The following is a 15,343-nucleotide window of genomic DNA, read 5'->3' as shown; positions in this document are numbered from 1 at the left end:
GGATAGACAGCTCTGATGAATAGTTTAGTTACCTCTACTTGTAATTACTCTTCATGTCATTGGCGCTCTCCGCCCCCTTTAACCACTCTATTCGCTCTCCCGCCTGCTTGGGTGTGGATTTGCCCCACAAATCAACAACAACAGCAGCAGAAAAGGCTTGCTAATTGTCTCTTTCCTCATATGCACGGTTTAATCTTTCCTCCTCCTCCTTCTCCTTCTCCTTCTTCTTCTTCATTTTCTCTTCTTCTCCTCCAGCTGCTTGTCCGGTGCTGTGCAGCGGCAACGGCCAATACGACAAGGGTTCCTGTGTGTGTTACAGTGGCTGGAAGGGACCCGAGTGCGACATCCCCGTCACGCAATGCATAGACCCTCTTTGCAGCGGCCACGGCACCTGCACCGATGGAAACTGCGTGTGCTCCATCGGTTACAAGGGGCCGAACTGTGCAGAGGGTGAGGGTGGGCACTTTGTCTTCTAGCGTGCATAATCTGTTTGAAAGGTTTGAAAGGAACTTGGATATTTCAAATATTTTTGAAACTGAAAATATGTCTCGTAGCAGTATTTCACAGATAACAGGTCCCTAAGAAAAGTGATAAAGGCTGTGTCCAGATTTAGGGTCTGCATCCCTCGAAGGCTTCATTTGAAGACTGATTACACAACGTTGATGTAAATGCGGCCCAACAGTTTATCACCCATTTGAAGGAAAGTTCTAGTATATGTTTGGACAAGGTCTCCCTATCCTAACCCTATCCTTAAAAGTCTTGTGAAGTCGTGTATCTAAAATTAAGGCCTTCAAAGGTTTTAGATTAATTTCTTTGAAATGTAAATTAATCTCAAATACGACAGTCACGGGTCTTGTGACGGCATTACTATTTAGTCTAATGCTTTATGCAGTTTTTTTATTTTATTTTCCTTGGGGAAATTTTTCTCAGGCAAAAGTCTGAGTCATGTGCAGACATCTTCTCCAGACTGTTGAGGCTACTGGTAGCAAGCCACTAATATGCCCCTGCTAGCTAGATAGCAAGCTGTTTTGCATCTATCAAAGATGTGGTAAGTACAAAGTTAACACCAGTTGATTGGATGACATTAGTCTTTGAAATTGGTTCACTTCTGGTGCCAAACCATATGAGGCTATTAGCATTTTCTGCAAAAAATCTTAGCATGGGGGTTCAGGTTGGTTTGCAAACTATGTGATTTTCTGCTGGTGATTTCCGGATGAAGTTCTTAAATTTCATTCGTAATGGACTTAAAAAGTCTTACATTTGAGTTATTGAAACCTATTTGAAGACTTTCTTATCCCAAGATTCATTGTGAGCAGAACGGGAGTTTAGTTTTAAATACAAGTATATTAAAATCTGCAAAAATTAAGAGCTTAAGAAGTTGTGTTGTTACGCTTTTGTCATCTGCAAAGACATGTTATTTAGTATAAAGTTGTAAAAACTTAATTTTATTATTGCAATTGTTTATTTAATAAAAAAAAAAACTTCAAGAAGTAATAAAAAAAAAAATTCTGTAAGATTTCGAGCTGAATTTTTACCATCATTTGTTAACCTCTGTTACGGTTGCTAGGCGACAGGGAATATAAGGAGGGCAATTAATCAGAAGGCCAGATCATCCACTTTCATAGCCTCTGTACAAAGGACCCGACCTACATCGACCTTCGAAGGATCCAATGGTGTGGTCGGGTTTGCTTTGATGACATCACAACCAATTGAGCCAATCAGGTGTTATTAGCAAAGCATTGGCAAATAACACCTTTTTGACAGACTCTGAAGCAGCAACGTTGCAAATTAACGTCTGAGCAACAACCTACAACAACACAGAAACGAGAGCAACTGATCACGAGGCGTTATCTGCATCTAAAGTGAGCAGAAAAGCCTTGCTGCTAATTTCAAGTTCAACCAGTGACCCCTTCTAACTAAAGATAGTCTGCAAATTACAGCATAATCTTGTGCTGAGCAAGTGTTCGTTCCTGCTATTCGTAAAGATGAAGTATGACACCGTAGCTGAACACATCAGAGGTTTTATTAAGAGCTGAACTCGCTTCTATTGATCTTGGTTAAGACGGATCTGCATGGCACATTCTCCATCATCGGAGGCAAAGGAGAGGGATGAGAAAGGCGAGTCAGTGCGGTGAAAGGTGAATATCTAAGAAGTGAGAGAAAAAAGTGAGTTTTTGAGGTTGAAGATGAAGAGAAGAGGAAACAAAGGGCAAAAAAAAAAGTCAAATGACAAAAGTAGTCAAAAGAAACCTTAGACAGCCTGAGAACAAGGTCAGCGATTTCGCTGTGTCTTCTTCATCCATCCAACCTCCTACCCCCCTCCTCCTCTTATATCTGATATTCATCACAGCAGAGTCCCTCAAACAATTTACCTGAAGTGCCGGCGACATGAAAATCGATAACTGTGATCCGCCGTTTCTGCCGGGCAAACAGAAATGGAGAGGCCAGAGGTTATGTGCGTGTGTGTGCTTTTATTAATTTGTGTACAAAAAAAAAGAGGGGTGCAGCCGGGTCAGCTATGCCCGAGGTGAGAGAGAGAGAGAGAAAGACGGAGAGGGGTTGGGGGTGTCGGGGGTGTCACACACGACAAGACAAGGAGGGGAGAGAAATAGAAAAAGAAAAAGTGTGACCGGGACAGAGCAATGACAGCCGGCCCGGAGAGGGGTGGGTGGGCGCTGTGCCGAGAGGAGGTAATTTGTCAAATTGGTTTTCACTCACTGCTCAAACTCACAGCTGCCCGTCAACCTGGCAGACTGACAGTGTCACATTTTCCCCTGTGTACTGCCACACACACACACACACACACACACACACAGTCAGAAATGCATCCTCTCTGAATAATGTCAGGGTTTTTTTGTTTTTTTTCCACAGAGGGAGATTCTCCCTCCCGTGCTCCCATTATACTTTTAGTCATTCTTTACTGTGCGCCTTAATTGCTTTATTAAAACATCTGCTGATGTTTTCCTTCATTTTTATAATCGTCTTCTGTGTCTCACCAATTAAATTCTCGCCTTGTTCAAGCCTTTTCTTTGATAACTCATTTTACTATCTGCCCTGGTGTGCGATTTCGCAGCTTGTCTCAGTTTCCCTTCATCTGTTTGTTGCCTTCTTTTTTTTCTTTCTTTTTTCTATTTTCAACGCCGTCGTATCTTTTTGGCTTTTTTAATGCAGTGGATTGCCTGGACCCGACGTGTTCCAACAACGGCATCTGCGTGAACGGAGAGTGCCACTGCAAGCCGGGGTGGGGAGGGCTCCACTGCGAACTGCCCAGGGCCCAGTGCCCGGACCAGTGCCACGGCCACGGCGCCTTCATCCCAGACACCGGCTTGTGCAGCTGCGACCCCAACTGGATGGGGCCCGACTGCTCCATGGGTGAGTAGGAGCCGAACGGCTGAAAGAGACGAACGCTCCGAGCGAAGACTGAGGGGTCAGGGTTTTTAGGAAACCGCCTACTCAGTCCCGACATCTCGATTCTTTTTTTTTTTTTTCCCATTCCCAGGGTACTTGACTATTAGTTAGTCATTTTATACCATGCTGTTCTGGTTTTCAAATTGGGCTTGGATGCAGTCCACTGAAATTAAAACATGCTGCGAAATAGAAATCAGCAACTGTTACAACGATCAAGCCAAGTTGGAGCATGTTGGAACACAATGTGGGGAGTTTTTTTTTTTTTTTTCACTGACAGTAACAGTATGGAGATGGGGGATCTTTGTGTTATTAATATGGTGCCGTTCCAAATCTTAAAGTATGGAAGGAAATTAACTTGTGCAAAACTTTTAAATGACTACTTTAAAGTGGGAGAAGTGAAGATTTTTTTTCTTAGACTTATCCAGTGCAGTACATGTTTGCTTTGTGATTTGAGATTCTTCTGTGCCCCGCCTCTAATTTCTTGTCTGAACACCCAAAGTAAGATGCCACCAATTGTTTCCAGGACTTTCTTAATCACTACACAGAGCCCACCTGTGGGTAAATGCGTCACAGTAAACATATTCTGACTGTGAAACATGGCGGTGGCAGCATCATGTTGTGGGGATGTTTTTCTTCACCAGCTGTAAAAGAGTTGAGACTGAAGTAGAGGTTCAACCTCCAGCAATGCATTGACCCAAATCACACAGCTAGAGCTGCAGTGGAACCGATTAGATTTAATATATACTTGTGTTAGAATGGCCTAGTCAAAGTCCAGACTTGAGTCCCAATACATTATTAAGTAAAATCAATCTTATGTTATATTATTATTCTTCATAGAAAGATGACATACCACACAAAGCACCCGTCCTCTGTGAATCCCTCATTCGGCTCCTCCAGACTAGCAGCAGCAGCAGCGCTTAGCAAACACCTGGTGGAAGTGTGTATCTGCGGAGCTCATTACGCGAGTTACTTCTCAGTCCTACGCTCCTAAGAATGTTGCTATAGGCTTAACGGAGTTACTCCGTTGTGATGACGTGCTGAAGGCAAAGTGTCAGAAAGAGCAGGTGCTTCATAAAGAGACAGAGGCCCAATTTCAAGATGTCAAATTGCGATGTCAAGCTTGTTTCAAGTGAGGTTTGACATACACAGCATTTTTATAACAGTTACTTGATCGTACTATGCAATGGCACTGTGAGCCTTCAAAGTAGATAACACTGCGCCTTTAAGAACATATGGAAATATTTGAAATGCTGATCCAGTTTAAGCAGTAAGCTTAAGCAAAGCTAGCAGAGACAAACCTCAAACAACTGCAGTAAATAAACAGCTGGATTTTATTTTAGGCAGCGGAGTACAGTGGGCTAACTACAAATGCATGCCACACTTTTCAGATTTATATATGTAAATGTGTAATTATTTTCTGCTGGTTTGTCACACAATAGAGGCACTGTACTCTTTTTCTGTTTGTTTGTTTTTTTTAAACAGCCACATTTCTCTCTCAATAAAAGCCAGCAGTAAACGCTTCCACTGAAACAGATGCCGCTGCCTGCTCCTCGGCGGCAGCACGAGAACACCACTCGCTTCTTACAAGCAGAGCTGCCGACGTTCGTCGCGAGCGAAACTGCTTAACTTTAATACAGACAACAGTGTCTGCCACCGCGGGACTCCTCCGCAGACGTGTATCAAAACGTCTGCTCACCAGGGGGTCCCGAGCACACAGACGGAATCGTCGCATCTCACCGCACACACCGCCGCTGCCTGGGACGCCGCAGACAAGAGGCTTGGAACATAAAACGCTATCTTAAAGATGTCGTCGCCCACTTTGAGTAAAGATGCGGGACGAGAGATTGAATCAGCAGCTAATTTGGCTCATTTTTGAGTCTTTTTGAAATAATTTTAGCGTCTCCCCCCCCCCCATGTTCATTGCAAAACAGAAGAAAGGGAGAAATTAAATGTCGGTGACCGCCATCTCAAAGAGTGTCAATTCCAGCTCTGCTCTGGGTAGCCATAAAGACTCATAAATAAAATTACAAAAGAAAATAAAAATATGCAAAATGCAACCTGAAAAGTTGTGCGTGTGCGACCCTGATTTGTCTCATCTGCTTCCAGAGGTTTGCTCGGTCGACTGCGGGACCCACGGCGTGTGCATGGGCGGGGCATGTCGCTGCGAGGAAGGCTGGACCGGGGCCGGCTGCGACCAGCGCGTCTGCAACCCGCTCTGCATCAAACACGGGACCTGCAAGGACGGCAAGTGCCAGTGCCACCAGGGCTGGAACGGCGAGCACTGCACCATCGGTAGGTGTTTCCTGTACCTCCTCACCCCAAAAGTGTGTGTGTGCATGTGTGTGTGTGTGCGTGTGTGTGTGTGTGTGTGTGTGTGTGTGTGTGTGTGTGTGTGTGTGTGTGTGTGTGTGTGTGTGTGTGTGTGTGTGTGTGTTTTTGTTTTGTTTTTGTTTTTTTTGGTGTGTGTCGACACCGTGGGTGAACACAGAAAACATCCAGTCAGACTGAAGTGGCAGCTTCCTTATTATTTTTATTTTATTTTTTTTCCTTCCATTTTGTTAGAGGGATTTGGAAATGAGAGGTGGAGGCGCAAGCAAAAGCTACAGGGAATTCAAGGAGAGGGCTGATGTAGAGAGGGGCGGGTGAAACGAAGCGGAGAGGAATAAACTTCTGAGGAGTGAGGGTGGGAGGATTACAAAAGAGCAGGGTTTAGTTGTTTATAGTCTGCCTCTCAACTGCACACCCAGGAGTTTTAGTTCTTCTATGGCCTTTGAAACACCAAAGTTGTGTTATGAAAGGCAAAACTCTGCAACATACTGTGATCAAAAAATAACTCTCAGATTCTCCGTGTGGGTACGTGTGTGTGTGTGCAAAGTCATCGTAGAGTGTGTGTGCGTGTGCATGTGTGTGTGTGTTTTTGTCAGTCAATCACTGTCTCATATTGACATCAATGTCACTTTGGATGGATGACTGCCAGATCCCTTTGATTCCTTCACAGTACTCCGAGACACAAAGTCTCCTTTCCCCTGTCACCAGAGGCGCTGTGATTGCAGCCCGCCAAACAAACACCAAAACACACACCTACATACATGCACGCACGCCACAGCACATACATATGCACGGGGGAATAGCAGTTTATGATCTCCCCGTTTCCACCCCACCCACCCCTCCATCAGAAAGTAGGGCAGCTTTGACTGCAGCATCAGCCTGAGATGAAAGAGTTGTCAGGCCTCAGCTTGAGCGCAAAAAGCACACTTCACCAGCACCAGACATCCTCAGTGTTAGCTTATCGCAGCCTGCCTGTTCTGTATTTCAGTTCTGCATGATGTTGCTTGCATTTATTTTAAAATTAAAAGCAAAAAAAAAAAAAAACAACATACTCTCCCTCCAACATTTACCTTCTGCACGTTTTCTCCCACTGCAGACCATGGGAGCATGGTTGACAAAGCAGGTACCGTATCTGACTCTGGTGTTTCTGTTTCTTAGCCTGTGGTGGTAGAAGCTAGCTGCTGCATTGGCCTGGCTTGGCTCCGTAGACTCTGTGGTGCTTATCTGTCCGTGGTAGACCAGAGGTGCCTGCCTCAATGACGACTCCCCTCCGTGCGGTGCACTACCCCTCTCTCACCCCTCTTTTGTTTTCTCGCAGTGCACTGCAGCAGGGTCCAAGCTGTCATTGAGCTCTTCGTGTGTCGTGGGGTGACCGTAGAGCCCTGGTGTGGTGGTCCCGAAAGTGCCGAGGGGGCTGTGCCGTGGGTGTGTGGTTGTGCATGCGTGTGTAGAGGGCGTGTGTCCCCGTCCCCCCCCCGGTACGGGTGCATCTCATTACGTTGGCGTGTCGTTAAAAAGCCAATTCATTTCAGTAATTCAATTCAAAACGTGAACCTCAGATGTTGTATGGATTCATTACACGCAGGGCGATATAGTTTTAGTGTTCGTTTCATTTCAACTTGATAGTTATGGCTTATAGCTAATAAAACCCCCCAAAATTCAGCTTCTGTGGAAATTATATGAGACGAATAATAAAGACTTTGTGGAAATGTTGTTTTACGGCCTCAACAATCATTGGGAAGACTGCTGGACCTACACAGGTACGAAACCAAAGGTTATTGCTAAGGAAGCCAGCTGTTCACATGCTGCTCAATCCAATGGAAAGAAAAAGTGTGAACATGCAGTACGGATAGGTGCAGCTTTGATGGAACTGAATTAAAGCCCATTCAAGAGTTTGTGGGAGATTCAAACATCTGGACTGCAGTTGCAGTAATCAAATCAGTCAATCTATCAAGTTTATTTGTGTAGCATACTTCAGCAACACAGCATTTCAAAGTGCTTTACATTGTAAAAACATTAAAAAAAACTATAATGAACACAACATATAACATATATCAAATTATGATCTATACACAAGTGTTATCATTAAAATCATCAATGCATGTCAAATATGTTGGTTGATGTTCCATTTATCTTGGTTCAAAAGTAACTCTAAATAGGTGAGTTTTTAGTCTTAATTTAAGTTTTTGGAAGTTTGTTCCAGATTTAATGTGCCTAGATGTGCTGCTTCTATCTTATTAGCTTCTGATTCAAGAGCACATGCAGAAGTATCTAGAACCTCTGGTGCCACTGAAGCCTTTCTTTTGTCAAGCCACGTCTGAACCAGTTGCAGGATCAGAAACGTCTTACCGGGGGCTAAAGAGTGAAAGGGATGGAACTGTTGCTCAGTGATCCAAAGTTCTCTTCTCAGATAAAAGCAAAATGTGCATTTCATTTGGAAAATCAAGGCCCCACAATCAATGAGCATTAAGGCTATAAGCCCTGGACAAGCTCAGGCCTTGAGCTTGTCTGCATTGTTGGATCTGCTGTCTTTCAATTTTTTGGTTCACCATCTCTGAACTGTACATATTGGTGTTTTTGGCATGTAGGGTGAAAACATGGTGATGAAACCAGGTACTTGCAGAGCGGGAAGGTGTGAAGTCCTGCTCTCAGTAAAGCTTGTCAGCTGTGGGAAGCATGAAGTGCTCTAAAAGACTCTGGCAGGTGGCTGCACTGACTTGTGTTGGTCCATCTACTATTGGGCCAATCGACACCAGCGGATGACTTGGCTCCTCAAATCGTTTCTGACAGTGGGGATGTCGCATTGGACCACAAGCAGCTCAAATTCTGTGCTTCCTGTTTAATTCCACCTGAAAAGATTATACCACCGAGCAACAGTTTAGTTGTTTTCCTTCCTTTGCTAAGCTTTGACACCTCTTATGTTGTCTCTACTTTGGGATTGACTTAACACAAGGAACTGAACATTTATGGCCCAAGTCCTTGTTACTTTGGTGTGTGGTGACTCTTGAAGCACAGTCTACACCCGATGAATCTAACCCTAACTTTTAAATGGGCACATTCTTTCCTTCCACAAAACTTTCCCATAATGAGCTAGGCTACCGCACTGTGTGCGTAGCCACCTTCTTTAGCGACAATATTTGTTTCTAGCTTTCTGCATGAGAGAATCAATTTTTTGGGGGCAACTATTAAATCCCTGTGATTTTGTAGGCCAAAATGTTTTCTTTAAAGGTCTTCTTTTCTAAAAAGAATATTCTTAGCTATGAGCCATAATTATCCAAATAAGTTGAAATACACAGTGGAAATGTATGAGGTTTACATTCTGAATTAAATTAGTGACGTAAATAAACTCTTCAATGATATTCAAACGTTTTGAGACGCACCTGTGTGTCCAGTGTGAAACCCTGAACAAACCAAGCACCAAACACTCAGCTATTCCAGCCATGTATCGCGTAAACACAAGAGCTTCACACATAAGGAGAAAACGATCAAAGTCGTGGCGAACTTTTGAGGTAATTGGTAAATTTCATAGGCCACTGATGCAAGGCGTTAACGTGGTGTCAAAAAAAAAAAAAACACTGCAGAGCTGTTAAGTGTGCGTGCGTGTGCGTGCGTGCGTGCGTGTGCGTGTGCGTGCGTGCGCGTGTGTGTGTGTGTCTGTGTTTACATTATTTTGAGTATTTGTGGCAGCGGCCGTGGTGGAGCGGCTACTAAATTCATCCCACTTGCATGTGTGTCGGCTCGCATCGTTGGCGTTAATTCCAGCCCTTCGATCTGTTTCATCAAGCCAGGTCAAAGAAAGAAAAACTACAGGTTACGTCGTCCGTCAGATCACATGCAGGGAAACTCAGAGCAACAGCTTAAGGTCGAGAAATCAAGGCAAACAGAGAAGACTGCGAGTCCAGAGTGACTTTTCTCACACTCCCTCAGCGAGAATGCTTATTAGATAGCCTCGCAGCTGCACCTCCGTCAGGTTGCGTGGAGCGGCACAGATTGCCTGACAGCACAGGTCCCTGGAGCAACGTTGAGAGTGTCCTCTCAACCCTCTGCACTTAATGGAACAGCTCTCATTGTTTTATGAAGAGCCAGCTCAGAGACAAAAGGTAAATTGCCGGGTTAAAGACACGGAGCAAGACACGGAGAGGGGGGTGGGAGGGAGAAACAAAAAACAAAGGGACATTCCTGAAGTTCTTAGAGTAGCTTATTAAGGACAGGAGAAGTAGATGAGCGGAGGTTTGTTTTAGAAGTTATCCAGCCCATCTTTAGGCTGCGACGGTGGATTTATGGCGGTAACCTTTTACTTGGTGACCTTTAGAACAGACGGAGTTGGGCGCATGGGGACCGGAGGGGGGGGGAAATACAGCAACTTTTTACTACAGCGTCTCAACTTAGTTTCTTTCTTCTCCTTCACTCTTTTCTCGGGTAGCCTTTCTCTTCCTCAATAGCCCCCCCCATTCATTCTCACACAATATCTATCCAGTTATATACCCCATCATCCAGTCCCACAGATACCGCATACCAAACAAGTGTGTGTGTGTGTGTGTGTGTGTGTGCTGACCCATAACCCAAGGCAATTTCTTCTCCTTTTTAAGGGGATTTCATCAGAGTCCAACTACATTACTGAGGAGGGTGGGCTTAATAGTTTCTGAAATCCCACTTTATTCTACTTAGTATGGGGGGAGTATTGACTGGGTCCTGACATTAAAGAGAGAGGAGCCTTATATGAGGCCTGCCCAGGCAAGCCAATCAATGCCCGCTATGGATTGTCCTGTCCGGGTGCTTCATAAGTATTTGGCTGCTTTAAATGGCAACTCCATTTAACAGGCAATCACTGCTAACTGCCTTTGTTCCCCGAGCTCAATACTCGGGGACAATCTATTCCAGTCTGGCTGTTAATGCGCCATCATGAGCGCTCCCCTGATGCCGAGAATGCTAATAATTAAAGATAAAACCTTTGATTTGATTCCTCTTGTCGAGCTGAAAACTCGGCCCGAGCCGCTCCGCTCCGCCCCTCCGGGTCTTCCCACCCTACAAAACAAGATGGCGGTTATCCTTGAAGCCCCCTTTTTTCTTGATCCCCCCCCACTTCAGCCGCCCCGGCCGGTTTGAGACGTGATAAAACGCCAATCGGGGTGAAATGCCTGTTAATTTTAGCCGCTGCCTCGGTTTAGATTGCGCTATTTGTATTCATAATGCATGGCTTTATTGATGCAGCGATTTGTCGGAGGGCAAAATCTTGCAGCGCAACTTGAGTGAAAATATGTTCATTAATCTGCTGAGCAGGACTCGGTAAAAAGCATTTCATATTCATAATCTCTCACTGGGTTATTTTGTCCGTCCTCGCTCGGCGGCGGGCGCGATGCCGCAGAGTGAGAAATGCCAGGTCATATCTCCCGGGTGTGTGTGCGTGTGTGTGCGTGAGTTGAGTGCTTTTTGTGCATGTGTGTATTGTTTTATCAGTCAACCTTGTCTTTGCACTTCATCTCCCGTGGGTAGACTTTGGAGTGTTGCATCGCGTTCCTTCATTTATTGGTGAGGAAATCACTATGACAAGTTTCTTTAGGGCTCTACTTTTTTTTTAGGGGTAAAAAGAAAGAAAACATTGACATTGTGTCACATCAGTCCTTGAAAAATTCTAATTAGGAAAATGCGCAGTGGTAAAAATGTTTGCTTTGGAAGGAAGCAAACGGCCAAGCAAGAATTGAAAGCTTTCTTTTATTAAAAAAAACCCCACAACATTCCTGTCTGTCTCTGTCTTGGCCTGCAGTCAAATTATTAAACCAAGCTTAAACACTTCTTGTTGGGCTTTCATAGCCCAGAGTATTTATTTCATGTCATTTAGCAGGCCCTCTACGGACATTGCCAAGTGAAATTAATACATGACTAATCTTGACTGACTAAATTAACGTTGGGGGATATGCTTTAGCTGATACGCTGCCACGAGTTCGACGAAAACATTGATGCTATCTCATATCTGTCTGCATCGAGCTGGAGCCAGCAGTTAGGCTGCTTAGATTAGCATATAGACTAAAAACGGGGAGAAAGAGCCCTGCCAAAGCCATAAAAGTGCTCAAGGTGAAGAACAGCAGGTTTGTTTTAAAAGGATTGCTTGGTTTTTGAAGTGGCACTTTTGCAAACTGCGTTTTAGGCATTATTTTAACTCCGGTAGACTAGTTCTAAGTGATCTCAGGGATTATTGGTGGTATTATTATTTAGGTATCAAGCAAACAGAGATGTACCAACAGTCGACTAAGATAGAAAATGTTCACCATTTAAAACAAGAAAGTCAAACTCATTTTCTTTTTGGGACAAATCAACATCACGAAGGCTCACAAAGTGCCGGTTGTGTCAGAATGAACTGATAAAAACCCGTTAACAAACCGTTAAAATAGTCATGTTAAGATATTAGATTTTATTATTATTAAATGTTACATTACATTAAAGCATTAAAGCGAATCGATAAGTACTTCTTAAAGTTAAATAATGTTTAACATCTCAGACTGATGAGTCTATTCAGGATTTCATGTTTTTTTAGAAACAATTTGCATTAAACTCAATTACACATTAGCTCAAAACAGAGCAGGGATCAGATGATTTGTCTGAATTTCTGTGAATTTAAAAAACTGACTGATGTATTTTGGCAATATAAAGATGTTTTATATCATTTCCCTTTGAGATTAATACAGTATTTTTGAAATTGAATTTTGAAAATCATCTTTGATCTGATCAAATAATTGTTATCTTAAAGGTTTTATTTATGAGTCCGTCTGGAGTTTAGAGAGACGCATGAAATGTGATGGCAGCCTGGACTTGGAGTTTGACATTTGATTTAAAATATTTCGACCCCAAAGCTTCATTGATCTGTAGAGTCAATGACCTTCTAAGTATTTTTGCAACTATAGTTTGGATTTTGTTTTACAGTAATTGTGACTGAGCAGAATCAAGAATGATGCTGCCTTTGATTTGACGCAGCAAATCCCATTGGCTGACTGTTTAAAACTACTCAACACAACCCCGCCCGATGTAACACAAACAAGATTGATTACATACAGGACACCGAGTTAACATCTCATGATATTTTCTTCTGCTTCACCTGCTGAGAGTAACAGAAGTCAAAGGAGTTACTGCGGAGGCTAAAACAAACGTAGCACTGATTAAATCCACAAAGTTTTCCCAGCTACTCTTCTGATTTGTGTTTTAATAACATTCTAATACGTTACATCCAGAGTGGTGCTTCACCTGATTTCAGTCTTTATGCTTAACCAAGTAGAGCAGGAACTAAGAAGAAAGAGGAAAAAGAAGAATAAGCCCGTGCATTTGGTATCATTTCTTCTTCTAATAAAGTATCTTGTGATGAAATATAATTTCCATATTTGTCCTCTATTAAAACCAGAGCGTAGCAGATAGTGTGACTATGAGGAAGATATTACTGTCCTCTGTAATTGCCTTCTTTATTTGCCTCAAAGTCACTGTTGAGTTTGGAGAGCTCTCGCCTTGCTGGTTCCAGACTTGCTTGGCTCTCGGGCCTCTGATTCTGCTGGCGGGGGGATGAAAGAGGGTGGAGGGGGTTCTTTTGCATAAGCTTAAATAAAGGTTTATTAGTTCATAGACTGCATATACACACACATGCACACACACACACCGTCAAACATAATCTCATTCTCTCATGAGAAAGCATTACTCTCAGGCCATCAGAATCCCATTACCCACACTGAATCATAAATAGAGGGCGAAGGAGAGTGATGATCGGGTGGGGTTCCATCCAGTAAGCGAATAACGTAATCTATCCACCTCGGTCCGCCCACGGACGGACATTAGCAGCTGTTGCTTTCGGTTTAGAGCTGGAACGAAAGACGTAAGTTTAAAAAAAAGAAAAGAAAAGAAAAAACCTGACCCGCTGACTTAAACGGATTCCTAACCAGCCGGCATCTCGACGGTTGTTCATCCGTGTGTCGTTAATTATGAAACAAGTATCCCTCTGTTCTCTCTCTCTCTCTTTTCCCCCCTCAACCCCTCGTTCCTCCTGTCGTCTTCACCCAGACGGCTGTCCCAACTTGTGTAACGGGAACGGCCAGTGCACCATGGGTCAGCAGAGCTGGCACTGCGAGTGCCAGACAGGCTGGAGGGGCCCCGGATGCAGCGTTGCCATGGAAACCTCCTGCGCTGACAACAAGGACAACGAAGGAGGTGAATTAAAGAGCGGCGGTAGAAAATTTTTGCGGTGAAGCAGTTCATAAGTGTCCATAACAAGAAGAAAAGGGGGGAAAAAAAACAGAAAAGATATTTTTTTAAAAAAGAATGGATGATGGAGAGAAAAAATAAGTAAATTAGAAAAGAAATAGAGATCTCATCTCAGGAGAGGCGTCGTCTCCAGGGACGGCAAAAGTAAACTTTTTTTTTTTTTTTATCAGAAACACCAGCGTTAGATTGCAAGAATATTTAACAGAGGATTCATGAAAGCTTGATGCTCTTCGCCGTCCTCACGGCTCCTTCTGCCCCTCTTTCAGACGGACTGACAGACTGCATGGATCCAGACTGCTGCATCCAGAGTCCCTGTCAGAATAGCCCTTTGTGTCGGGGCTCCCGGGACCCCCTGCTGGTCATCCAGCAGAACCCCATGTCCCAGCCTCGAGTCAGGTCTTTCTACGACCGCGTCAAGATGCTGGTGGGACGGGACAGCACCCACATCATCCCAGGGGAAAACCCGTTCAACTCCAGGTACGGCAGGGGACCCAAGTGAAATATGTTTAGCCCCAATAACAGGCAGAAAGGCATGCTAATGCTGTTGACACTAGGGGAAATGAACCAAAAGAAAGTGATTAGCTTAAAACCAAGTGTGTAAAAAGCAGACCTGCCACGATAACAAATTTAGCTGATAAATTGTCTCAGAAGTTATTGCGATAAACGATAAAATTGTTGGTTAGAAACCCTTTTCTAAACAAGATATATAATATAATGGTAACGACATAGTAATGTAAGCACACATTCTCAAAGATCAATAAACCTCAGATTATATTTTACATTTAATACTGGAACCAAAAAACATTTTAGATATCCAAAATAAATCAACAAAACAACAGAAGCATCAAATGAAACAAATTATTAAATCTCTGCAAACAAAAGCAAAAGGAATAGTTGAGACTGAAGCACCAGACTGAAGACTTTCGTCATCCAGGTATTGGTAGAAAGAGAAAAATAGTAAATCATGCAAATGGAAAATTTATATTAATTTATTGTGGAATTAATCGATTTATTGCTTATCGCGACAGGGCCAGTAAAAAGCACATTTGACGTTGCTGTGTTCCAAAAATTTGGAAAATCCAGATAAATCCATAATATATATATTATGTTATATATTATATAATATAATATATATGTTATATGTTATTATATAACATATATGTTATTATATAACATATAATATGTTATATACTGTAGTGTCTTGCAAAAATATTCATGCCATGGGAACTAATTATCATTTTGTCTCCTTACAACCATAAACTCTAATGTATACTTGAGGGGTTTTATTTAATGAAACAGAAATTCTACACAATGTGAATACATAGTACTTTGAAAATGAATATCTGAAAAGTATTTTATTATTAAACCA

General features: G+C 43.0%; 1 protein-coding gene across 19 annotated transcripts in view; it reads left to right on the top strand.

Annotated features, from left to right (window-relative positions):
- Positions 1 to 15,343, top strand: part of tenm2a (teneurin transmembrane protein 2a) — a 284,579-nt gene that overhangs the window by 242,378 nt on the left and 26,858 nt on the right. For 10 of the 19 annotated variants that reach the window (XM_081611630.1, XM_081611631.1, XM_081611633.1 and 7 more), the window contains 6 exons: positions 256 to 456; positions 3,172 to 3,372; positions 5,515 to 5,700; positions 6,833 to 6,859; positions 13,774 to 13,920; positions 14,241 to 14,451. In XM_081611630.1, the coding sequence (XP_081467756.1) occupies positions 256 to 456; positions 3,172 to 3,372; positions 5,515 to 5,700; positions 6,833 to 6,859; positions 13,774 to 13,920; positions 14,241 to 14,451 (973 nt within the window). The remainder of the gene's footprint in view (positions 1 to 255; positions 457 to 3,171; positions 3,373 to 5,514; positions 5,701 to 6,832; positions 6,860 to 13,773; positions 13,921 to 14,240; positions 14,452 to 15,343) is intronic. The other 9 variants (XM_081611635.1, XM_081611638.1, XM_081611632.1 and 6 more) reach the window with 3 other exon arrangements.

Source organism: Poecilia reticulata, chromosome 10, assembly GCF_904066995.2.
Source record: "Poecilia reticulata chromosome 10, P_reticulata-male-v2, whole genome shotgun sequence".
Taxonomy (NCBI): domain Eukaryota; kingdom Metazoa; phylum Chordata; class Actinopteri; order Cyprinodontiformes; family Poeciliidae; genus Poecilia; species Poecilia reticulata.
Note: the sequence above shows the minus strand (reverse complement) of the source record. Positions and strands in the feature narration are given on the sequence as shown.